General features: G+C 32.2%; 4 protein-coding genes across 4 annotated transcripts; 2 read left to right on the top strand and 2 right to left on the bottom strand.

Moving 5' to 3' along the window:
* Nucleotides 1–1,054: 1,054 nt before the first annotated feature.
* Nucleotides 1,055–5,404, top strand: LOC137818498 (uncharacterized). The gene is made up of 3 exons (XM_068621957.1): nt 1,055–2,874; nt 3,394–3,815; nt 4,612–5,404. The coding sequence occupies exons 1-3, from the start codon at nt 1,977–1,979 to the stop codon at nt 5,314–5,316; spliced, it is 2,025 nt and encodes a 674-aa protein (XP_068478058.1). The 5' UTR covers nt 1,055–1,976; the 3' UTR covers nt 5,317–5,404.
* A 3,237-nt stretch (nt 5,405–8,641) lies between these two features.
* LOC137818873 (uncharacterized) lies at nt 8,642–13,338 on the top strand. The gene is made up of 7 exons (XM_068622511.1): nt 8,642–8,752; nt 8,790–8,802; nt 9,696–9,789; nt 9,925–9,996; nt 10,933–11,099; nt 11,326–11,437; nt 12,826–13,338. Exons 3-7 carry the CDS (start codon nt 9,754–9,756, stop codon nt 13,042–13,044), a joined length of 606 nt encoding a protein of 201 aa, XP_068478612.1. The 5' UTR covers nt 8,642–8,752; nt 8,790–8,802; nt 9,696–9,753; the 3' UTR covers nt 13,045–13,338.
* A 1,674-nt stretch (nt 13,339–15,012) lies between these two features.
* Nucleotides 15,013–18,958, bottom strand: LOC137818523 (uncharacterized). The gene is made up of 4 exons (XM_068621994.1): nt 18,577–18,958; nt 17,930–18,073; nt 17,632–17,837; nt 15,013–15,344 (listed from the first exon to the last, which is right to left on the bottom strand). Exons 1-4 carry the CDS (start codon nt 18,810–18,812, stop codon nt 15,196–15,198), a joined length of 735 nt encoding a protein of 244 aa, XP_068478095.1. The 5' UTR covers nt 18,813–18,958; the 3' UTR covers nt 15,013–15,195.
* Nucleotides 18,959–22,660: 3,702 nt separating this feature from the next.
* On the bottom strand, nt 22,661–24,166 carry LOC137819083 (uncharacterized). The gene is made up of 4 exons (XM_068622823.1): nt 24,023–24,166; nt 23,674–23,923; nt 23,331–23,555; nt 22,661–23,241 (listed from the first exon to the last, which is right to left on the bottom strand). Exons 1-4 carry the CDS (start codon nt 24,164–24,166, stop codon nt 22,661–22,663), a joined length of 1,200 nt encoding a protein of 399 aa, XP_068478924.1.
* Between the last annotated feature and the right edge of the window lie 702 nt (nt 24,167–24,868).

The following is a 24,868-nucleotide window of genomic DNA, read 5'->3' as shown; positions in this document are numbered from 1 at the left end:
TATCTTAGATATCATCTCACAAATTTAAGATTGAAATATTAGCGCCGTGAACACTAGTTAAAAGTCGAGTCATCTCAACAAATTTAAAATTGAAACATTAACGCATGTAAATACTAGTTAAAAGTCGAGATCAATTTTTTTAAAGATATAACGGTCTACACCAATTTAGAATCAGAATAATTACTTTAACTAACTAATTTTTATTTTTATTTTAGATTTTAATAAATTAATATAATAATTGGTGATTGAGTCCAATTTGCCAATAAAGTTAATTTACTTTTAATCAACCAATAATGATTAAAACATGTGTTTAGATCAATCATACTCACATATCTTACATACATCTAAGTGTCAAATTTAAATTAATTCTGAATAAAATACCAGACATGTAGATCCTTTATACACGATGACTAAAGTTTAATGTTCAATTTTTTAAGGAAATTTAATTTTGAATATTTAGTATATAGCTTTGACAAATGAGATTAATATACTTTAATAGTTTCTTCTCATCTCCTTTAAGAAAAGTTTCCACGCAACTATTTGGTGGACAATTTTTTTATGCAATTTATTTATTCTGTCATTTAATAAACAATTATAAAGCAGTTGTCACTTTTTGAATATTTTTCTTTCTCCAAAATTAAAATAATTTTCTCAATAAAAGTATTTATTTTACGATTTCAGTTTTCGAAACTTTTTCTCGGCGAAAACAGTTTTAGAATTTTTTAATTTCCAATATTTTTAGTTTTAAATTAATTTTTAACTTTTAAAAAAGTACTAAAATACAAAAATATTTTTTATTACAAAGTTTAACTACAGTATCTTATTTATATTAAAAAATACATTTTAATTAAATAAAATTAATGTTTAGTCTATACATTGTTTAAACTAAAATACCATGATTGAAAAGTCAATAAATTTTCATATTCTATAATTGAATAGCAATACAAAAATCTATTTACATGGTGTAATAATAATAATAATAATAATCCATGTGCTAATTCCAAAAAGAAAGAAAAAAAATGTGAAAAGGGACAACCTAGAAAAAATTGTGAACATAGAAGATATAGAAGACAAGACATTTTCTTTGTTTCTTAATTATCTCATTCATTCTTCTTACCCTTTCTCTTCAACTCTTTCTCTCTCATATTTGAAGACATAGGGTAAATGGATGAGACTCCAATGGACCCTATAAAAACTGGAGAGAGAAAAGCATAGAAATTTATGTGCTGAAAAATAAATGGTTATTGATTTTCTTATCCGTGTGATATCTTATTAGCGAGTGGTGTTTTTGTGTAGTGAAAACGTCGTGTTGTATCTGTTCTGTGGAGAAAACGGTGTAGCAGGTCTTATTCATTGTGTTTGGAGGTACCTGACCTCTAAGATTCGACTCCTTTTCATGTAGTACATTTCCTTTCACAACAATCACCACCGATTCCCAAAAAAAACTCATTTTTTCTTTTTCTTTGCTGCAATGCCAGAATATTAAAAGCCTGTGTTATTTTGTTGGTGAATTGTGTGTGTCAGCTTCTATTGTTCTTTTCGGACAAATGGGGTTGTGTTTCTCCCATGAAAATCTGTTTTTGTTGTAATAAACTGTGCTTGTCTCTGCCATTTGAAGTTGGGAGAAATTTGTGAATTAACCCTTTTTGATTTCCTCTGTTTCTGGGTAGTATCAGGTTCTTATTTAGTTTTGTTGGGGACTGGGGAGTAGGTTCTTGCGGTTTTGACTTTAGAGTAGTGAATGGTCGGGGTTGGGTTTGGTTTAGGAGGAGGAATATGTGTGTGGTGAGTGAAGGATTGTAGTTTTGAAAGAAGTGATTTTTTGGTTCTTTTGTTTGTTATTGCTGGAAGAGGTGAAGGGTTATATCTTTAATTCATGGAAGGTTCTTCCCTATGCTGTTTGGTGCTAATTGTTGAGAGAAAAGGTGTGACTTGTGCTGTGGAGTTTGGGTAGTGGCTGTGGTAGGGAGGATAGAATGGATTTATGGGTTGTTGCAGCTGCTACTGGAGCTGGCTATTTGGCTAAATATTGGAACACGGTTGCAAAACATGGTGATAGATCCTGTCATGTGTCTTCAGAGGATTCATGTTTTGAGAATCCTGTCACCCCTAGCTGCCCCTCTCCTTTCGCCAAACAAGCCAGAAGAGATGATTTGGGAAAGGATGTGTTTTCTGATGGAAGGGCTTCAGACCAGTACACACAGGATGGTCTTGTGACAAGAGAAGTGGCTTCTTCCAGAGGGTTTAATGGTGAAAAAATGCAGCAGTTTTGGAATTATAGCAAGCAGGATGTTCTATCTTTATCAAACTTAGCAATGCCCTTATCACCATATGATGATAACTTCAAGGCTGTTGATGATGCAAATGGCCAAAGCTCTGGCATTGTTGGTGATCATGGTCTCCTTATTCCAGGTTCTTCTGCTGAAGTGATTCCTATCAACAACTCTTCTGGACAAAAAACCCTTCGTAGGATGAAGCTTTTGTCTGAGCGTGTGACTAGACCTTTAAGTTCCATAGAAAGTTGCTTTATGGCTCAGCTTTACAAGGAGCACACTGAAACAGAAGAATATGTTTTTGGTTCTCTTGCATCGCCGTCCACAACCACGAGATCATTTGTTGTAAGCAATGGAAGCCAAATAATCAACAGAGAAAATAACAGTCTGTTTAGTGCTTCTTTTGGAAGCAAGGAATATAAGCTACAAAAAGAAGCTGGTCGAGTAAAAAATGAAAACGTATTTGGGGTTCCTTCCTTACCAAAAGTCAGATCTGTAAATGATGCTAAGGAGAAATTTAATGCAGTCAGTGGGAGAAGTCGAAGATTGAGCTCTTCTGACAATGTATCGAGTGGAAGTCTTGTCCATACACAACAATATGGTATAATATTTCTCGATTTAAATAATAAATGTTTGATTTATGTATTTGTTGTTCATGGTAGGAATCACACTTGTTAGCTACTCTTGAGGATGATAATATGATAGTATGTATGTTTTTAAATTTCTTGGTGATATGCTTAGTAACAGTCTCCTACTGTATTGTTGTGAGGATAAAAGTTGTAAAGGAATCTCATTGATATTGAAACACAATAGGAAATATCACTGTTCATTTGCAAATGGATTTTTTTTAGGGGTGATATTGCTTCAGGTCCTAAAGCAGCATTCCCAGCATTAATTACCAAAGGGCTTTATTATCTGATCTTAACTGTTTTGATCAAGCCTAGCTTTGTAAATTATAACCCAAAAATATCATCTTCATAAGGAACTGCAAATATAGATCTTTGAAATGAATTAGGTTTCTATTTATTCATGGGGGGGACATGTATTAGGTACTTGATTTGGATAATGTAAAGTGTTATACTTTGATTACTAAATTCGTTAACATGTCCACATTCATCAGATAAAACACTTCTCTTCAGTCTTGGGATTTCTTATGGGATGATAACTTCCATTATGGCAAATAAAAGAGAAACAGGCAAGTTAAGAGAGTTGTTGAAGCAGACTGAAAACTTGGTTCAAGATCTACAAGAGGAACTTGAAATGAAAGATGCAATGACTGTGAAGGAGTTGCAGAATGAAAATTATGGTTCGCAGGATACTTGTGATCATTCCTCATATGATAAGGAGCTAAATGAATTTTCCCCTGAAAAGCATGTTGATAACTCACCAAGAATTGACTCCAAAGAATCATGTCATCAAAAGGTAGAACAAAGTTCAGAATCCATGAGCAAAATTGAAGCTGAGCTTGAAGCTGAACTCGAGAGATTGGGATTGGACATGAATGCATCAAGCCTAGAAAGAAAGTTATCTGAGCTTGTTGAGGTAAGAATATATGTCTGTTTTCACATTGCCTAGTAATTACATGATCTTCTAGCACAAAACATCGTCTTGAAATATATTTGATGTGTTTTATTATTAGTTCTTCCATTTATTCACCTCCTAACTCAGCCTATGGTAGTATTGTTGGTCCCAAGCCCATGTAAGAGGGAGGAGGGTTGTGTGATGCTTTTGGCAGCTAGTGTAAAACTTGTTGAAATGCCAAATATGGATCATTCATGCAAGATTTTGCGTGCCAACTGCAATGTATTCACCTCCTAGTTTAGTTGGTCTCTCATTCTTGGCTGTGGTGAAAATAACAAAAAATGGAATGGAAATGACCCCTTCTTATTTAAGTTCCTTAAAAGAGTTTATGTTACTGAATTCTTCCCTGTTAACCTTTTTCACCTTTATGGAGAGTACAAAGTATAACCTTGGTCTGTAACAAGAAGGGCAACTTCCACTTGTTTTGATCTATTAGGATTCTAATTCACATAACTAATTTATCATGACAGTAGAAATCAGAATACTGCAATAAATAACTGAGCTTCCTGACACACAGCCAACCTTTCATCAGCGAGCTGATCAACTGAACAAGAAATCTTTGCACTGCTATATATATTGGTTTTAGCTCCCTTTGCCAATTTTACGTGCCTTATTTTTCTTGGAAGTTCCAATGCTTCTTTGTTTTGCAAATCATACACATTTGCTTTTTTCAAGTGAAAACTCTATACTTTCTTCTATTGCTTGTGGTTGAAGTTGATGGTTCTTAAATGGGTTAATGGTAAACAAACTCTTGCAGATTGATTCAGAGTTTGTAGCAGATTTTTCCCAAGGTGAGTTACGAGCTGACATGGTCAGTGGTAAAGATTCTGTCCCTCCAAAATCCACTGAGGATGCCGGTGATCCAACACCTCTCCCTGCTAACTATGCAGTTTTGCCTCATGAACTGAGTTTGCGTTTGCATGAAGTTATACAATCTCGACTTGAGCAACGCGTGCAGGAGCTTGAGGTTGCCCTCGAAAATAGCGAGAGGAAAGTGATGCTTTTGGAATCAAAGCAAGAGGGTTATCTTCAAAAGGCATCTTCCTTTAGTAGAGGAAATGATGATTGTGACCTTATGTCCCAACCCTTAATCCTCAATTTATCAGGTGAAGCTCTAGATGCATACACTGAGGCCTATGAAGAACTGATAAAGATAAATGACTCTGAACAAAATTCACCACATGATAGTATTGACCACAGGGAAGGTTTACATTTACATGATTTGCATGTATTAGGGGTTCAACATGGTGGAGCAAATGATTCTAGCGAGGTAACTGTGTTGGAAGGGCACAGCTCTAGAATTTATGAACTAGCTGGTACTGAAGTTGAAAGTAATGGTTTTGATGATAACGAGGTGGAACAGCAATTGATAAGGCAAATTGTTGAAAGGACCAAGAAAGGTTCTCTTGTTTTTAAAAATGCACAAAACATATTGTGTTGTATGGAGGAAGATGAACAATGATATCAAACAGTTTTAGACATCTAGGAATAGAAAAGAGTTAATATTTTACTAATACCCAAAAGCTTCCTTTATTTTCACTTTTTTTCTACATCATATTCCATGAGATCTGTGCAGCCTTTTTACCCCTACTTTTAAATTCTTTAAATCAAAAAGTGAAAGTTCTAAGTGTTTTTACCTGAGATTCATTGGCCTATAAAGTTCATGGTTGGATACATGCTTAGTTGATTCATATAGTGCACGTTTGAAATATCAGAATGAACTCTACATCTAATTAGATTAGAGTGTGTCCATGTTCATAGTGATAAATCATATGTTCACTATTAGTAATTATTGTTCAGTATTAGTAATTATTGTGTATGAAACATTGTCTGGGTTGTCACAGGTGAAATTATCTGGGAGATGAGCTATTGTGTTGGCATTTACTGCAGTACACAAACAATGAAATGAAATGGATGCAACAACAAAAAATCATCAGAAATGTAATTTGTACAATGTAGAGAAAGAAAAAAGAGATAATGAGAATGGAGAGAAAAAAAAAGAGATATAATTAAAAAGTGATAGAGGAAAATGGTGTAAGTTATTGCATGAATTATTGTCCAAATAACACTTCCTTATATATTGAATACATCATTATTAGAAGAATCATAAAAAGTATTACAAGATAAGATGTTCTTGCTCAATACAAAAAGTGTTTCTTTTATTATTATTTTGTATTCTTTGAACTTTAATTTCTAGGATTTCATTCTTCTATCTTTTTAGGTGTAACTAATAAGGTTTAGATTAGGCTTAGTTAGGTTGACTAAGAGAAGAGTATAAGAGGTGGCAAGGAAAAATGAAAATTTTTCACATGGCTTAGCTTATTAATAGTTATCTCCTTTTCTTGTAATTCACTTTGAAAATATATGACAAATTATTTGTAAGATATTTGTGAAAAGTGATAATCCTCTTTGCATCTTATCTTCTTGAGCTCTCATGAATCAATTGACAATTTCTCATGGAAATGATCTTGGAAATGAAGAACCTTTCTTCAAATTCTACTGGTCTTCAAATTCTATTGGCCATTAGAGCTTCTTTCATCTCTTTAAGTCTTTTCTACCTTTTTCGTTTTTCTAATTGTTGGATAGTTTAATTGTCTTCTTCATCTTATCTTTATATTTTCGTCAATCCATTATCTCTCTTGTGTCTTATAGTTGTTCTTTTAATTCAATTGTTGTTCTTATTCTTGTTTTGAATTTCTTTTTTGAATAGAATTTATGATTCAAACTGATTCGACATCCAAATGCACACTAAGAAGTGAAAATGAGATTCATGCTATCTAATTTATGTTTAATGAATCTTCATATCATAAACTTCCAATGCATGTTTGGTCCTAATCATTTGGTTACTAAAGAACATGATTGAAATTGCAATTTGGTATGAATCCTAGAAATCCATTGGTAATCACAAATTTCATTTTCCTTATTGTTTTTGTTGCTATTTCAATTTGGTTGCTAGTTTGTTTTTGTCAATAATTATGTCCACAGGTTCATTGCTACTTAAGATTGTGTATTCATTCATAAATTGTTGTTTAATTTTGAACAACAAATGATGTTCTTATGTTAAGTACATTTACCATGTCTTAAGTAATGTTGTTCATGGATTATGACAACCTCTAGTAATGTTTCATTCTTTGATTTAGAGTCATATGCCTTATTTAAGTTTATTCTTATTAATCTCTATATCTTTACATGAACATATTCTAAAGAAGAGACACCCAAGTTAAGAGGATGAATTGAACCAATAAAACACTTTGTCAATTGTTTGAAAACTTTTGTGATTAGTTGAAAATACTTTGTTGAAATAGTATATTAAAAATATTTTAGTATGTCGTTAAACAAGTTGATTATCTGAATCGATCACAATAACAATAAATAGTGAACATGACAACAATTTATAAGATCAAGAAAACAAAAAGGACATAACAAATTTTATATTGATTCACTCTTTTTGAAGAGCTACATCTAGTTATTCAGCTACACTAGCTAAGTTAATGCTAAACACAGAAAAAATCATTAACATGTATGTCAAGAATCAACTTTTTGCACCCTATAAGAAGATATTCAAAAAGACCTTGTAAAAACCTGTTACACATCTTCAATTTGAACACCCTATTCAGAAAAAAAAACCTCGTAATCTACTCAAAAATAGTACAAAAGAAAGATATCACCTGATTTACTTAATTACTAAACTGAAACAACAATCATGTTTACTTCTCCTTGAACAATCAAGATAACCTCTAAGATTTGCAAGAAACTTCCAAAAACATGATTTTAATCTCATAAATTCCATAAGGCTAGGATTTTCCATTTCAATTTAGAAGTTTTGACTTATAAATAGCAATTAAGTGAAGTTGAAAGTATGGAGTTCCAGTGTATCTTATTTTTATTTAAATATGTCATTATCTCTGAGATTACTATATGAGAGATTTCGTTTATGTAAGTAGTGTTGGGTTGCTTATGAATACAAATAATGTGACAATATCATCATGAAGAGTTGGAATATATCACACTGGAGAATCTAATTTAGATTCTTTAAAATATATATATATATATATATATATATATATATATATAAAAAGTGTATGCATGAAGAAGAAATATATATAAGAATACTAAAACAATATTCTTCCAGTTGTTAGATTCAGTTTATAATTACACACATAAAAAAGACATGTGCAAAACATAACATATACATCTACGTGATTTCACACCAAGCTTAAGAAAACTCAAAATATCATGAATGAAGAGACTTAAAATAAAGCATGAACATTTATTTTGATACCTTACAAAAGAGACTATTTTGGTAATAAAAAAATATAATTTAATAATATCACGAGTGAATTATGAGACTATAAAAGATTCATAAACATTGAAAATGCACACGAATTCACATTATAAATTTGTTTATTTTGTTATAATTATTATTATGCACTATCTTATGAAATTTATAAATAAGTACACACAGGATTCTGATCATAAAAAATTTATTATTATTATGAACTATTTTATAAAATTTATAACCATTGTAAGTCGCATTATAAATAATTTGTTGTTATTATTATAATTATTATTGCACAAATTCGCACAAATTTATAAAATTTTATAAAATTTATACACACAAATTCGCATTATAAATACTATTTTCTAATTTTTTTAATCAATCAACGCAATTTTGAAATCTCTTGTAATTGGGCTTTCTGGGCTGGGTTTATAGACCCAATTAAAAGAAGTAAAAACAAAAAATGACCCTTTTGTCCTTTTCTCCTAGGTCGCAAAGAAAAACCAGATATCAACCTTCTCCGCTCACAGTGACTGGTATTCGGCCATTCTAAACTCGCGCGTCGTAGTTGCAAACTATCGCAACCACCCGCGGCGTTGCTGTCGGCGGCGCTTGCATCTCCCTCCACAAAGTTCGCGTCACCATCTCCGACTCACAGACCTGTTGGTGGTGCGTCAGTAGTTGCTTTGCCTTTTCAGATTTTTTTCTTCTTGTTTTTAGTAAAATATTACAGTTAAACAGATATTTCTTCTACATTGTTTTGTTCTATATTTTTTCTTCTTAATATTTTATTTGTTCTCGCGCTTCCATTTAGGTTTGTAGTTTTTTGTTATGTTCATAATTTGTTTTAAGCAATTGTGAATTTATTAGTTGTTATGAGTTAATTTATGGCTTATGAAACTAATTGAGTAATGTATTGGATCTTAATTATTGTCTATGTAATTTTTAATTTGTATTCATGCCTGTAACTTTCGTATTTGCATAACTCTTGAAAGAGTTATGACCCTCGACTTTTGATAACATTGAGTAAGAGGTGTATTTTTATACAAGAATGAGAGGATTATTGTTGACCATACTACCATATATGGAAGATCAGATTAAAGGTGACTTGAAGGCCTTATGGCTACTTAAAAATGTCATATGGTTGTTATAATTTGATTTTGACAATTCATGTATAAATGGAGTATGATCTGATGGTCAATGTGTTCTTTTCTCATTTATAAATAAAACTAGTTCTTATTTGACATGTCTTCTATATCTGTGTGTCCGTGTTTGACTAGTGACTCAATTGTAGTTTGGTAGAACCTGTGATACTAGTGACTCAATGGTAGTTTGGTAGAACCTGTGATACTAGTGACTCAATGGTAGTTTGGTAGAACCTGTGATAAGTACCTTGACAAAGTTGGTGATTCAACTGAATTACATTGGTTTTAAATATTCCTGAATGATACATTCTTTCCTGAATTCATTCTCTAAAGCTCCTGCTCCTCTTTTGATCATATTCTGATCCCTTTCTCACACTACTTTTTGTTCATTTTTTTTATCTCATTACTTGAATCCAGAGGTGAAGATTTATTTTTTGAATTGTGAGGAAGATTGATCAAAGAAACCGAGACAAAAATGAAGATGGTAACCGCTTTTACTGGCAACATGAAGGTGATTAAATTTTTGGGAGCCTGTTTTTCTTAAAAGAGATCCCCTTGCCCAATGGTTAAATAGGTCTATAGTTTAGGCTAAAACTGCATTGTTTTTCAAATTCAATTTTTATAGTTGTTTTCACTACATTCGCAGAGAGCTGCTGCTGGACTTAGACGTATTAATCTTGATGGTCTACGATGGCGGGTTTTCGATGCAAAAGGCCAGGTGATCTGCAGTCTTTTCTTGTTTCTTCCCTTCAAAGCTAATATATAGTGACTACATGCCAATGACATTATATTTCAATGTCAAGTTAAAACAGTTTTCTAGTCTTATTGATTTTAGAAAGTAAGCTCCTTTTGAAGTTAACTGTAATGTTATCGTTTCATTTTTTTCTATGTTTGAACTGATGGTTTGAAAATGGATGTAATAGAACAAAATGGAGTAGAATCACGTCAATTGCCATCATTTTGTTTGTTTAGAATAGGAAATACTTCTATTTCTACCCCTTATTATGAGACAGAATTGGGTGGAACAAAATTATTATCCATTCGCGTTCTAATTCTTTTCAAATCTCTAGCATTGGGTGACAGTTTTTCCTATTCCATTATATATTTAATTGTATGGTAATTTTATTCTGTTTTATTTCATATCACCTTGTTCCATTCTATCCATAATTAGAAAATTAGATACCCAAGCATAGTCTATGTGATTTGGTATGCATAATTTTTAGCATTTCCACAGTACAAGAATAAAATGTTTGAAATTAGGTTAATGAAGTGCTTTACAAAAGTCAGCCTATTGGCTCGCATGGCATGTATGACTAGGATTGGAAATCAAATCCTCTGACGAGTTATCTATGGATTTAGAAAAGTTAATTTCATGGAGATTTCATTTGATAACCATCTGGAATGAATATATATATCTTTTGCGATATCTAGTTTTGAAACCAACTAAGAAGGGATCATGTATATTTTGTCTCCATTATCATGAGTTGTTATCACGGAATAAGTTGCAACTGATAAGCAAATGCTAGTAGAGATCATACTAAGGGTTAGCGAAGCTTCCAATTCATTAACTTTCAATTGGCATTTGTAGTCCAGTTGACGACTGAGCAATTTGCATATTTGATTTTTTTGCTAATACAGATGTTCTTTTTAATAGGTCCTTGGGAGGTTAGCATCTCAAATAGCTACTGTAGTTCAAGGAAAGGATAAACCAACTTACACCCCTAATCGTGAGGATGGAGATATGTGCATTGTTCTTAATGCAAAGGATATTTGTGTGACTGGTAGAAAACTCACAGATAAGGTCTACTACTGGCATACAGGGCAAGTTCTATGCATTTGTACTATTAGTTAGAATTAATCAAATATATTATTTATTCGTTTTGTTCACTGACATACTGTAAAATAAATAGTTTTTTTTGTTAAGATGCCAATCTTCTATGAAATGCTTCCTAGTTTATTGTCACTATTGTTGCTTATTTGGTTTCTTATGCTCCTTAGTCTTCACAGTTTTATTCATTTTATTTTGACATTAAGTCATGGTATGTAGGTATGTTGGCCACCTCAAGGAAAGGACTCTACAGGATCAAATGGCCAAAGACCCCACTGAAGTCATTCGCAAAGCTGTTCTGCGTATGCTGCCCAGAAACAAACTACGTGATGTAAGTGATATATTCACCAATAATTTTGGAATTTTAAGTTCAATAAGGAATTTCATTACTAGGGTAAATGAGGTTATTTTCATGTTTGGCTTGTATATTACTTAGAATCCCAGTAGAAAACCCTTGAGAAGTGTACTTTGACTTTTTCAAAATGGTAGGTCAAGACCCAGAAGTAATTCCTGCTGTTCCTAGAGAGATCAAGAGGTAGCTGTTGTAATGGACAAAACCCAATAGTTTTCCGAAAGGATCAATAGGAGCAACATTTTAAATGTAGTTTGCCAAGTGCATCCAATGATTTAAAAAAAGATCTCTGCTATTATACCTACAAAAGAACCCAAATAAATTCAAAATTTAAAATTCTATTCTCTCAGCATCAATTCTTTCATGATTCTTTACTGTCTAGCCTAAATATTCTCATCATCATTTGAAGTCAAAATGCAATTAAAGAGAAAAGAAGAATCACAATTGAATATTAAGAAATTGTACATTGTTAAAATCACAACCATGTTTAGAGTTGTATCCTCATCTCGTGGAAGAATGAATATTTCTCAGTATTGTATATAGTAATTCTGATTCCTGATATTTGGATCACGAGACAAGAACAATTCATCTTACGTTACTGTAACAAGACTTATGAGTCATGGCAGTTTTAATTATGGATGCTGAATGGAAGTTTCTTGGCAATCTTATTGCACAATTTGTTCATTTGCTGTAAATTACGAACTGAGTTCATTTTAATCATCTGTGTCAACCAAACAGGAGCAAGTGATCATAGTTTCTCAGAAAACTTCAACGAAACTTGCACCTGTAAACCTTACAAAATGTGAAGAAAAAGAGGATTAAATTCTCCTTTGAATGATTTTTTTCCTTTTTCTTTTTGACAGGGTAATTAGAAAGGTTTTTCTAAAGGGGAAGGTTTCCCCTTAAGATTAGGGCATGTCACTAGCCTTGTAGATGGCTTTGCAATGGTATTTGCAGATTTACCAATGAAAGTGCATAAAAAAGCTTTGAACCCATGACCATTTTTGTTGTCTTTTGAAGTTCGATCTACTAGTTGCAGCAGGTGCCAAACCTCCTATTGTCTACTTCATGAATTGTTCCTTCTAGTTATCATTTAATCCAATAACATTGCTTTTAGTAATTTATTAACATGGTTTCTGAAAGAGAGACTAGGATTGACCAACGGAGTTATCAGTGTATATAAAATCATCAGGTCATTGTCATAAATGTTAGGAAATGAGGAAATGAAGTATCAAGTATCTTTTGCTAAAGCATAGTTTTCTTAATAGCTTGTATTTTTTAATTGTTTTTACTTTATTTTTTCCATATAATACTGAAGAACTGATCTTCTAAGTTGCATTTACTTGCATTATTGTTAATGGATGCAGGACAGGGATCGAAAATTAAGGATTTTTCCTGGCAGTGAGCACCCATTTGGTGATCGTCCACTCGAACCTTATGTGATGCCTCCGAGAAGTGTACGGGAAATGAGGCCACGAGCAAGGCGTGCCATGGTTCGAGCACAGAAGAAAGTTGAGCAGCAACAACAGAATGCTGAAGGAAAGAAGAGAAAAAATAGAGAAGCGCAGGAAGAAGAAACTGCATGAAGATAGTTTTGCTGGAGGAACTGATTATCATTTAAATGGAAAAACCATCTTCTGTCTCTGTTTGCATGGAACCAAATCCTATAATATGTCATGTTGAATTGTTTTTGAAAATTTTTACAGTTGGTAAAGAGCATCATGGTTTAAGAGCATGATTGATTCACATCATAGCCGTTTCTTGCATCCTTTTCAGTGATATTTCTTTCAAGTTTAGAATAATCAGCATTTTGGTCCTCAGCTATTTCCTTCACTGTTAAACACTGCTACTTAAATTGCTATATTTTTTCCCATTGTTAATTAACTGTAGTGATTTTCATTGGTATTTTTTCACTGCATCTCCACTTTATTCTTTTGGAATCTTTTTCTATTCTTAGCGGAGAATAATATTTATGTCCTTGAAATATAAACATATCTTATGTATAAGTATCTTGATGTAGTTTATATATTAATTTTATTTATAAAACATTTTAGGGAATTGTTGAGGTGAGGTTTTGAGATAACTACAATATAATATTTAGTTTAGATTTCCCCCCCTTAATTTCTTGGCTTGAGTATAGTTTTTGTCATTGTTATTTTTATTTTAATCCCTCTTGAATAATCATTTTTTTTTCCTTGTACTAATTATATTATTTACTTTTAAGGGACTAACTCAAGTTGATTTTTTTTTTATAAATTCTAAAAAAAATAAATTTACATGATTTAAAACACACTGTCAAGGGTCAAAATTGAAAGAAAAATATAGGATCAAAATTTAAGGATTATAAAGGCAAAAAAATGAATCTTTATTTCAGAAATAAAAATGTGTTTAATTTTAATTATAAACTTATCAATGAATTTAATTTTTTTTAACAAGTAAGAATTAAACATCTGTCAGAAATTTCACATAAATCAAGAACTAAATTAGACTGAACAATAAATTTTTAGTTTCACTTGTCCATGCTCTCTTAATATAAAACTATTTCCTTTACCATTTAACTAACATCTCAATTAGATTTTGGATTGATATACTTCACTTTAATATAAATTTACTTAACATTCTAGATCCTAATCAAAATGAAAAATGGTTCTTTAATAGTTTTAAGTGGTAGTAGTAATGTTTAATGTTTCTACTCATAATTTAATTAATTGTTATTCAACAAATAAGAGCAACGAAGCTATATTTCATTAATATGCTTTGCAATCAATTAATAGTTTAAAGGTATTTTTGTTTACCTTTTAATAGATAAATGGAATGCATTTACTTATGAATAAATAGATTTATTTTCTCACCCTACTCTTACGCAAATTTCTATTAAGTTCACTCCGAACATTTGATTTTTTTTTTATAAAATTACTCACGTTTACAATTTTCATATAATTATTTTAACAACTATTATACATAGATTTTAGCATTTGATATATATATATATATATATATATATAATATAAACTTAAATATATTTTTAGCTCCTATAAAAGTAACAAATTATTGTTTTGGTTTCTATAAACCTTTTTATTTTTAATCCTTAAAATTGAAATCATTGTTGTATAGTTCTTAAAGAATATGTATGAATTTTAATTTTAATTAATAATTTTTTTCTTCAATTTTCATTTCTTTAAAATGTTCAATCTCTATTTTAAATTTGTAGTATTCTTTTTAAGATAAAAAAATAAATTTAAAATCTTTAATCAATTAATACTAATATTCTTTTTAAGATAAATAAACGATATCTATTTTAGAATAAACGTCAAACACACAAACACACAATTTAAGAAACACCATTTAACAGACGTGTTCATAGTCAAACACACGAATACACCATATACCATTCAACAGACGTGTCCGAACTTCATGATTTATACGTCATTGTTTTGAAATGTAAACTAATTTCGAGGTTTTGATGTTCAATTCAACAGATCTTACATACATTGAGTCGTCCATAACTTCTCATAGGTTTACAAAAAAGTAAATCAGTTTGATACACGTAGTGCTGACAAAATAATCTCATTACTCTCATTACTTGGAATGAAACTAGACTATACAACAAAGATAGTTTAACATTACAACTAGTGTATATTTTTAGGCAAAATTCTAAAAGTGAGACCAAAAGATAGTTGGAAAAACACACTCCTCCAAAGAAAACAACACAACACAAAGACAAGAAAAAAACACTATTAATCACTAGAGTAATCATCGCCCTCTTCTTCGTGATCAGCAACAACTTTCTCTATAAACTGTTTGCGGACTCCTTCAATGACTGCTTCATTTTTACTATGACCATCATTAAGTACAGGATTTGATTGGCACAAGACTAATGCAACACCTGATATTCCAGAACATGCAAATAATTCAATAAGTTACTACTTCACAACTTTGTAAGAATGTAAAAAAGGTAAGAAAAGGGTTGCCACGAGAGATGAACAAATCTAATCAAGGGACACTAAATAAGGTAAATACAACACCGTCTACACTGCTAATCTTGTAAATTAGTATAGTAAGGACATGGTTACATGTTTACTAAGTTACATGTTCTCTAAGTTATATGTCAAGTGGCAAAGAGACTATATATACATGAGCCGAAAACAATGTTTGGTCTATCTTTTTCTTCTTTTTAAATTTAGCAGCCACTTTAAATTAAAACTAAAGGTAAATACTTCAAAAAAATAATTGTCTGTTTGCTACTTCGTCTTATATGTTTTTTTTATTAAAGAACCTTGGAGGAACAATACCACAAGATAGTTGTTTTAGTTGGAGAGCCATAAACTTTAGAAAATGCATACTGGAATCCCATATTTTAGTGTGGAACTCTTAAGTCATACCTTGCAATTGAATCCTAACATTTTTACAAACCTAAAATTGCTTTTAAGGTAAAAGTTATTCGGTAAAAAAAAATAACCAACTTAGTCAAACCAAGTGGATTGACACAAAATTTGTCTACAAAGAATGAGGTGTGGAGTATGAGACAAAGGAGTGCTAATGATATTGGCATGACTACCAAAAGGGTAGAGACTGATAGAGACAAAAAAAAGCCACAAATACTAATAACCTTCTTCCCACATTGATCTTCAAATGCTTGGAGATGGAAAGATGGTTGCAGAAGCTTGGAAGGAGGAGAGATTTCGGTGGAAGAATTGGAATAAGGAGAAGGATTCTACAGGAGAGGTGAGGCCAACTCCTCTAGGAAGGATGGGCGAGGATAGCCGAATTTAGGAGGCTCTCCTAAGGTGACTCAAGAACAAGTAGAGTGCTAACTTGGACAACATTTCATTACTAATTCAAAAGTCAATTTACAAAGGCGTGGAGAGTCCTATATATAGCCTTGGGGGCTGGTCATTGAGGGAAGTATCAAGAGGGAAATTTGAATTCAAATTCCCTTGATTCTAGGTTATAAAGTGGATCAAGTGACACTTGTCCACTCATGCTTCCCGCATTTGAGCAATATGCTCAAAATGAGGAAAGTATGTGCTCCCTTCTAGATGGTGGACATTCTATGGTTTCTCTTGGTTTAAGTGAGTCCAATTGAAACTCTAGCAAGACTACTCTAACCCTAATCTACTCAGGGTCCAAGTACAACCCCAAAACCCCACACTACTTGGCCTAAATACAAGGCCCAAATGTCCTACACTACTTGGTCCAATACAAGGCCCAAAATATCTTAATCTAGTCTGTACAATTTATTACAGATTAAGGCCTGACCCAATTTGCTTGTCAGCTCCTGATTAGATCTCTAGGTCTTCAACCTTTTTATTTTGTGGATGTTGTAGCTGGATGGTTTTCCATCAAATATTCAAAACATGAAAGAGGAATACCATCAAAGAGCAGAACAATGTACGAAACCTAGGACAAGGAGTCCGAAGCCAGGAAATTAAACTAACCAACAACACGAAAATCTCAGTACATTAGATCTGAACCGCACAACAATAACAATGTAATGTGAGAGAACTGCAATTACTCAGAGGAAATTTGCTAAGTGGGAAGAGTCTATTGGTCGAGAAGTTTAGGTTTTCTAAATTGTTTCAGGAAGAGAAAATGAAAAGAGATGGAGATGGTATTCAAATTGGAGTCTTGCCAAAAAAGCTCCGCATAAGCAGATCTTAAGCTCCTCCAAAGAGCTGCTTTAAAAGCTCCTTTAAAAAAACATAAGCTGCTTATGAAAAGAGTGTCAGCTTCTCCTTCTAAGGAGAAGAAAAGCCACAGAACAGCTAACCAAACACTACCTAAATGTAATAATGTTGTCAAAATGTAGACCAAAACAAAATCTGACTAATTAAGCAGATTATCAGGATCAAGGTTATCAATGACAGATGGAGGAAGGCCAACATTTCACCATATAAAGACGCAATTGTGACCCATGATGCTGCCATAGTTGGCCTCCCTTCACAAATTGACGGCGGCAACACCTCATTATTATAGTCTTATGGCAGCACTAGTCCTTTAACAAAATTGATCAGGATTACATTCACACTGGAAACAAAATCCTTTAAACTAGTTCTAGTATGTCATAAAAAATGCATCACTTCTGGCTAGAAACTCCACTGAAAGCTTGCCCTTAATTCCATCAAAATAAAAGAACACAAAACAACGAGGCTGGCAATTTTAGACATAAATACCTTCAGGAGTACATCTTCGCCCAAAACTATGCAAACCCACATAATTTCCTTTAACTGCCCCATTGTTGTAAACCAATAAAGTGGGAACATTTCGATCTGGATAGTTTGGGATACAATCTGTAGATATTATCTTAACAAATTTCGTTGCAGGATATTTTATTGCCAATTCTTCAATGCTTTGCATCAACAAGCCACATTCAGGAATCCTGTCAAGAACACATAAACAATCACCATGAGAAACACGAGCCTGAAAAACCATAGATTATAGAATCAAAGAAATTCCAAAATCAAATCATACCCTTCCTTATAAAGGATGACAACCACCCAAACATCAGATGGAGCCTGTGACACCTCTCGAACAAAATCAGATCCTGAAATAGGAATCACAGATCCAAACCTCGGTATTTTAACTGCCTCTTGCATCTCAGCCAACCTCTTCTTCCTATAGCATAAAAATGATTCAATTAAGAACAAGTAGACTAAATACAAACACACACACACACACCTAATTTTGCTTTCTCCTAATCTCATTTATTCCTACTTTTCAAGTAAGTTCAGCACCAAAAAGCCATCAGCAAGAGGGCAAATAGTCTCTTAAGCATTAATTCGCTATAAAATGTTAAATCCAGAAAACAATATCTAACAAAATTGTATTCAATAACATAGAAAAGATGGAAAAAAGGGTAAATAAATAGACTCCTAAGCATTAATTTGCTATAAAATATCAAATCCACAACATTTCCCAACCAAATTGTACTCATCAACAAATAAAAAAACAAACAAATACAAGTCTCATACAGTTGTTCTCTACCAAACAACACAAAGAGCCCCACCAACGAATTCATGAAAAGCTTTAAACTTTCTTCATTCTCTACCACCATGGAGAGAAACAAAACCAGCCCACGAAAGAAAAAGCTTGAAAAAAACAAAAAAGTGAAGCATAACCTATATTCTTGGAGGAAGCGATCATCGTCGAGGTCGTCTTCGAGGTCTTCGAGTTCTTCGGAGGTTTGGGAATCGATCCATGTTTTGTCTTTGGGTTGGTGATCAGATGAAGGGGTGAAAGGTGGGGGCTTGAAAGCGGGTGGCTTTGGGGGCAAATTTCCGAGCTTTGTCTGAATATCGTCCCACTGAGTAGAGGCTCCTTCAACGTCCTTGTACACGAAATGGTAATCGCCCATTCTTCTATATTTTCTCAAAATCTGGATACTGATTACATAACCATTTGGGGTATTCAAAGTTTTATCTTTTAGATCATGCCCAATCAAATATGCAATCTTAAAGACAATGAACTTTTATATATAGAGAGAGAATGAGTTAAAACAATATTACTTAGTTCTAATCATTTTGTTTTATTTATGATTTTTATTTTTTTTATGACTATGTTATGTTTTTTTTTTAATTGTTGGATAAATGCTTTAAATTGTTTTGAACTATATGAACTGTTTTGAGCTATGTTGGTGTTTTGGTTATTTTTTGTGTGTTTCATATATTTCAATTGTTACATTATACTATTTCAATTCTCGTGAAGTTTAAAGACTTTTTTTCTATTAGCCGTGTGTGTTCTTTGTAAAGTCTTAAAAGGATTACAATGAATATTTTAACCTAAGAAAGTATGAAACTCGAACACTCCTTTTAAATGACGTGTCGGTGTATCAGACACCGACACTCGTATGATACCGGTAGGATACGTATTTGTGAAATGTCCAATTCAAAAAGTATTTGTTAGATTTATGACAATTATAATACGATTCTAACACAATTTTAAAAAGAAAAAATACAGTAATTTTTTAAAAATTCAAACTTTATTATATAAATTGTTATTATGATTATAAAAATAAAAAACAAATTATTGTGAATCAGTTAAGAAAAATATCTTTATGCTCCAAAAAATAATCTGACTTGTCCACATAAATCTTTATTATCAATTTATATAATTCATAATTATATAATATATAGATATCCGTATCCTACATTTTACGTATCTCCGTATCCGCGTGTCCGTGTCGTATCAGTATTCTGTGTCTGTGCTACATAGATTTTAACTAATTAAATTATTGAATTAATATGTTAAAATTACTTAAAATGTTTTTAATCTTTTAAAATAATGTTTTAATAGGTTACGATCACTTGTGTTCTCAAAAGGTTTTATCAGTCTGTCTTTAACATATTGAAACAATGACTTGATTTGTTGTTTTCACTAGTAAGTGAAATAAACATTTTATTTCGAAATTTCAATCTATTAAATATGACAGATGCTTTACATATAACTGTATTTTCTTAATCATTTGGCGAAAGTAATTTTAGAATGATTTTTTTTTGCAAAATAAAATAAAAACAAAGATGGAACTATCATCCTCCTGTGATTCCTTTTGATTTCTTCAAGTAATGTTTCTAATTACCCTGTCAAAAAAGAGAGAGAAAATCATTCAAAGGAGAATTTAATCCTTTTTCTTCACATTGTGTAAGGTTTACAGGTGCAAGTTTCATTGAAGTTTTCTGAGAAAATATGATCACTTGCTCCTGTTTGGTTGACACAGATGACTAAAATGAACTTTCAGTTTCGTAATTTACAGGAAATGATAACAAATTGTGCAATAAGATTGCCAAGAAACTTCAGATGAGGATACAACTCTAAAAATGGTTGTGATTTTAATAAGGTCTCTCTAGGAACAGCAGGAATTACTCCTGCTAAAGGGTTTTCTACTGGGATTCTAAGTAATATACAAGCAAAACATGAAAATACCCTCATTTACCCTAGTAATGAAATTCCTTATTGAGCTTAAAATTCCAAAATTATTGGTGAATATATCACTTCCATCACGTAGTTTGTTTCTGGGCAGCATATGCAGAACAGCTTTGCAAATGACTTCAGTAGGGTCTTTGGCCATTTGATCCTCTAGAATCCTTTCCTTGAGGTGGCCAATATACCTACATACCATGACTTAATGCCAAAATAGAATGAATAAAACTGAAGACTAAGGAGCATAAGAAACCAAATAAGCTAACTAATACTACAAGTGCATACAACTTGCCCTGTATGCCAGTAGTAGACCTTCTCAAAATTGATTTTGTTCTATTACATCCATTTTCAAACCATCAGTCCAAACATAGCCAAAAAACTATGACATTACAGTTAAGTTCAAAAGGAGCTTACTTCCTAAAATCATAGACACTAGAAAACTGCTTTAACTTGATATTGAAACAAATATCAATGTCGTGGACATGTAGTTACTATATGTTAGCTTTGCATAAAAAATCAGCCATAGTAGACCGTCAAGATTAATGCGTCTAAGTCCAATAGCAGCTCTTTGCTAATACAATGAAAACAACTATATTGAACTTGAAAAATGATGCAGTTTTAGTCTAAACTACAGACCTATCTAACCATTGGGCAAGGGGATACAAACTTTCAACTCCACTTAATTACAAAACAAATTCAGTTTGTTCTCTTCAAATGTCAAAAGTGTCCATGCAGAAGAGTATTATTCCTCTTAAAATAACAAATTGTTACATCTTCACCATTTTAGTTATACCACCTAAAGTAACAGGTTCAATTTCCCTACCAAATACAACTTACAACATGGAAAAAAATAGGTATGTTTGCAAGCAAACAAAAACAGTGTAATAGGGAAAGAATTAAAACTAAAAATGTATTCAATTGTGCTATAATATTCTGTTGAACTGCTCTGTTTCTCCATCAATTTCTTTTAATTTTTCCTCATCTTAAATTTACATCACTAAACACATCTTAAACTTTGACCTATCCTAGATTCAAAAAATCATTCAAAATAAACAATCGGCTACAGTCAGCTCAATGAAAAATGTATACAGCAGAAACAAGTTCATACATACATTATCAAGTTCTAAAAATATGCAGCTGCAATAAAAATCCCCACGTCCAACTATTTCCAGTTGAAATCTTCATGGTCAAAATTTTCAAAATCAATCCCAAACAAGTCAACTATTAACGAAATCAATTTCACACGAATTAAGTTTTGCAATAGTAGTGTTGTTACTGATAAGAAAAACATTGTACTAATAAGTTGCAACCCAACCTAAAAACGAATTGAATGTGGTTCCCATTTGACTAAACAACAGTTTCCTTTTCTTTATCAAGATATGTTAGTTCAAACTGATAAGTGAAAATAATAATATAAGAATGAAACTTAGTAAGATTCAGTACATCACAGTAATCAAATTTAGACGATAAGAAAGCCATTGCAATTTTGATTATCTAATCAACTGATATATTCCAGCTCTTGGTGATATTGCCACATTATTTATATTCTGAGTTCTAAATAATACATCGTGAGCAAGTCAACCATAGTTACACAAATGAAATAATATCTATTGTAGTCTTATAATTATACAAGGTCTCCAAACTTTCAACTCCACTTAATTGCCGCTCTCTGTAGTGTTGATTGCATGGTGAGTCATGTCAGAACTTCTGAATTGAAATTGAAAATCCTAACCTGCAATAATCCACACAAAAAAAGAAGAAAAAGAAGTCAAAACACATCTTAAACTTTGACCTATCCTAGATTCAAAAAGATTATTCAAAACAAACAATCGGTGCCTCTACAATCAGTTGATGAGAAATATATACAGCAGTAACAAGTTGATTCATTTAGTTCCTAAATACATTATCAAGTTCTAAAAATATGTAGCTACAATAAAAATCACACATCCAACTTTTCCCTGTTGAAAACTTTATGGTCAAAATTCTCAAAATCAATTCAATCCATCACATTCAATACTTCATAGTAATCAAATTCAGACGTTAAGAAAGTCAACTCTAGTTCTATTCTTGAAAGAAAAGAAAAAACACAATTAAAGGCCTAGACCAAAGAATTTGAAAACTTTATTTACTAGGACAAACTGTCATACAAATAGACGGTTTTCAGTTACTTATTTCTACTAGAAATGCACACCCCAAATTAAGAAGCAAAAGTAGGTCTACTTTGTGTCAAAAGAATGAGATATAGAAACATTAAACAACAACAAAATTCAAAATTAAAACATACTTCTAAGCTTGATGATCAAAAAATTCTTGATTCTGCATTTCTATATCTCTTGACAAGTTAGTGAATGAGTCCTCTATTCCGAAGCTTGAAAAATCAATTTTTGACCAGTCGTCCAATCCTCTGTTTGGAAAATCAAGATCTGCATAATTGTCTCTTTCCCTTTCAGACTCAGAAGTAGAAATCTCTTTTGAAAACGACTTGTCCAAGTTTTCAAGTGTATGGGAAGAATTAACATCCAATACCCCAGTACTTGTCTTGTCCACACTATCACTCTTACTTGCCTCAGGAGGAGAAATGCCACGATTATTTTCCTTATAAACCATTTGTTCCTGAGGTTCAACCATAATGGTTGAAATCACATTGGAAGAAGGGACAATGACCTCCCCATTACATGTTGCAACAGGAGAAATACCAGTAACTGGAGTAACACCATGTGTATCACTGTGAAATGAAAAGGGTGTGGGATGTGTAGTCGAGATGTGTGATCCGCTGATTGCAAAATTCCCAACCATCGACTGAGTCATTCCAGAAGAGGATCCAAAATCTACCTTATTAACAGGAGATGGTAGCGGCATGTTTATACCTACAAAAGAACAAAAGAGGATAACATAAAAATACAATTGAGGATATGAAAATTTAGTATAGACTTTACAAAAGGATAAACAATTATACCTTGGACTTGTTTCGGACCTTGGACTGGTTTCTTCTTGCCGGGTGGTCTACCACGAGGTTTCTTTGCAACTCCAGACTCATATACTGCTGGACTATCTTTTCTGTTCTGGTCAAATCCTCTAACCATAGGTGTTGAGAAGTTTACACTGTTCATGGGTGGTGAGGGTTTAGAAGGTGGCAAGGACGTTGTGTTTTGCACAGGAAAAACCATAGTAGTAGATGCAACTAAAAAAAGGGAAAAAAACAATAAATCCCAACGTTAAAAAAATGGGAAAGAACTGAAAGATGAACACGAAAACCATATTTTAATTAATCAAAAACCAGAAAAAGTGTGCACACACACCTGGAGGAAGAGTTGTAATGGAATTTTGCATTGGAGGAACAAGTGCAGAATTAGCGATCACGCCTGCGACATTGTTATTCGACCAGGGTGATGATGCATTGAAAAGGGTCATAGCGTTCTGCATGTCTTGCAACAGCCTTTGGATTCTGTTTTTCTCCTGCATCAGCAACACCTTCTCTTTCTCCAACTCTATATTCTGCTTCTTCATAAGTATATACTGACTCAGCATCTCCTCCAAACTCAACATATTCTGTGAGACAAAAAAATAAAATTGAAGAGAAGAGTGAAGAAAGAAATTTGAAAGAGAAAAAGAAAAGAAAGAGAAGATTGAGAAAGAAGGAAGAATAACCTGATTTGGTAACGCATTGGCAAAGAGCGAAGAAGCTTCATGGCGAAAGCACGCTCGCGTTTGGGAGAATTGGTTGCGAGCAAGATATTGATCGACGATGAAGGCAAGTAGAGCGCGGGAAATATTACCCCTTTCACAGTTCATTGCGAAGAACAACTTTGAATGCGTTCAACAATGGTTTCAGAAACACGAAAGAGAAATACCAGAAAGACGATCAAATGCAGAACTCAATATTTTCTGCGCTCTGAAACAGAGAAAGGAAGAACAGAGTAAGGAAGAACAGAGTAAGAGTCTGTGATGAGTCTTGAAGGGAAGAAAGAAATATAAAACTTTCAAACTTATTTATACTTTCTCAATTTCGCTTAATTTCTCTTTCCATTTTTTTTATTTATCTTTTATCTTTTTCTATCTAATATCTTCTATAGATTTTTTTTTCCTTAATTATCCACACATTAGTTAGAATTTTATCTTTTTACCCTTTTTATTCTATTAATGATATGAATTGGGCACAATAAAAAGATCAAACATTAAATATTTTTTCATATCTCTTGACATTTTAGTAAATTTTAGTAAAATATCAATAGATATGATTTTTTTTTATCAACATATTATTATTATTATTATTAATAATATTTTATATTAATTTGAGACTTAGAAAATGAATGATTTTATTTTCCAAAGGATGAAATTTCAATCTAAGAATTGTCAGAAAAATTATTTGACTAAACCCTAATCTTTAATCAATCAGTATGAATTTTACTTATATTGATTAGTGTTATATTTAATTATTTTATTTTATGTATAGTACAACTTAAATATCAAATTGGAGTTGTTGCAATCAAGAAT

The sequence above is a fragment of the Phaseolus vulgaris genome, chromosome 10, assembly GCF_000499845.2.
Source record: "Phaseolus vulgaris cultivar G19833 chromosome 10, P. vulgaris v2.0, whole genome shotgun sequence".
Lineage (NCBI taxonomy): Eukaryota > Viridiplantae > Streptophyta > Magnoliopsida > Fabales > Fabaceae > Phaseolus > Phaseolus vulgaris.
The sequence above is the reverse complement of the archived record's forward strand: the minus strand, read 5'-3'. Positions and strand labels throughout refer to the sequence as shown.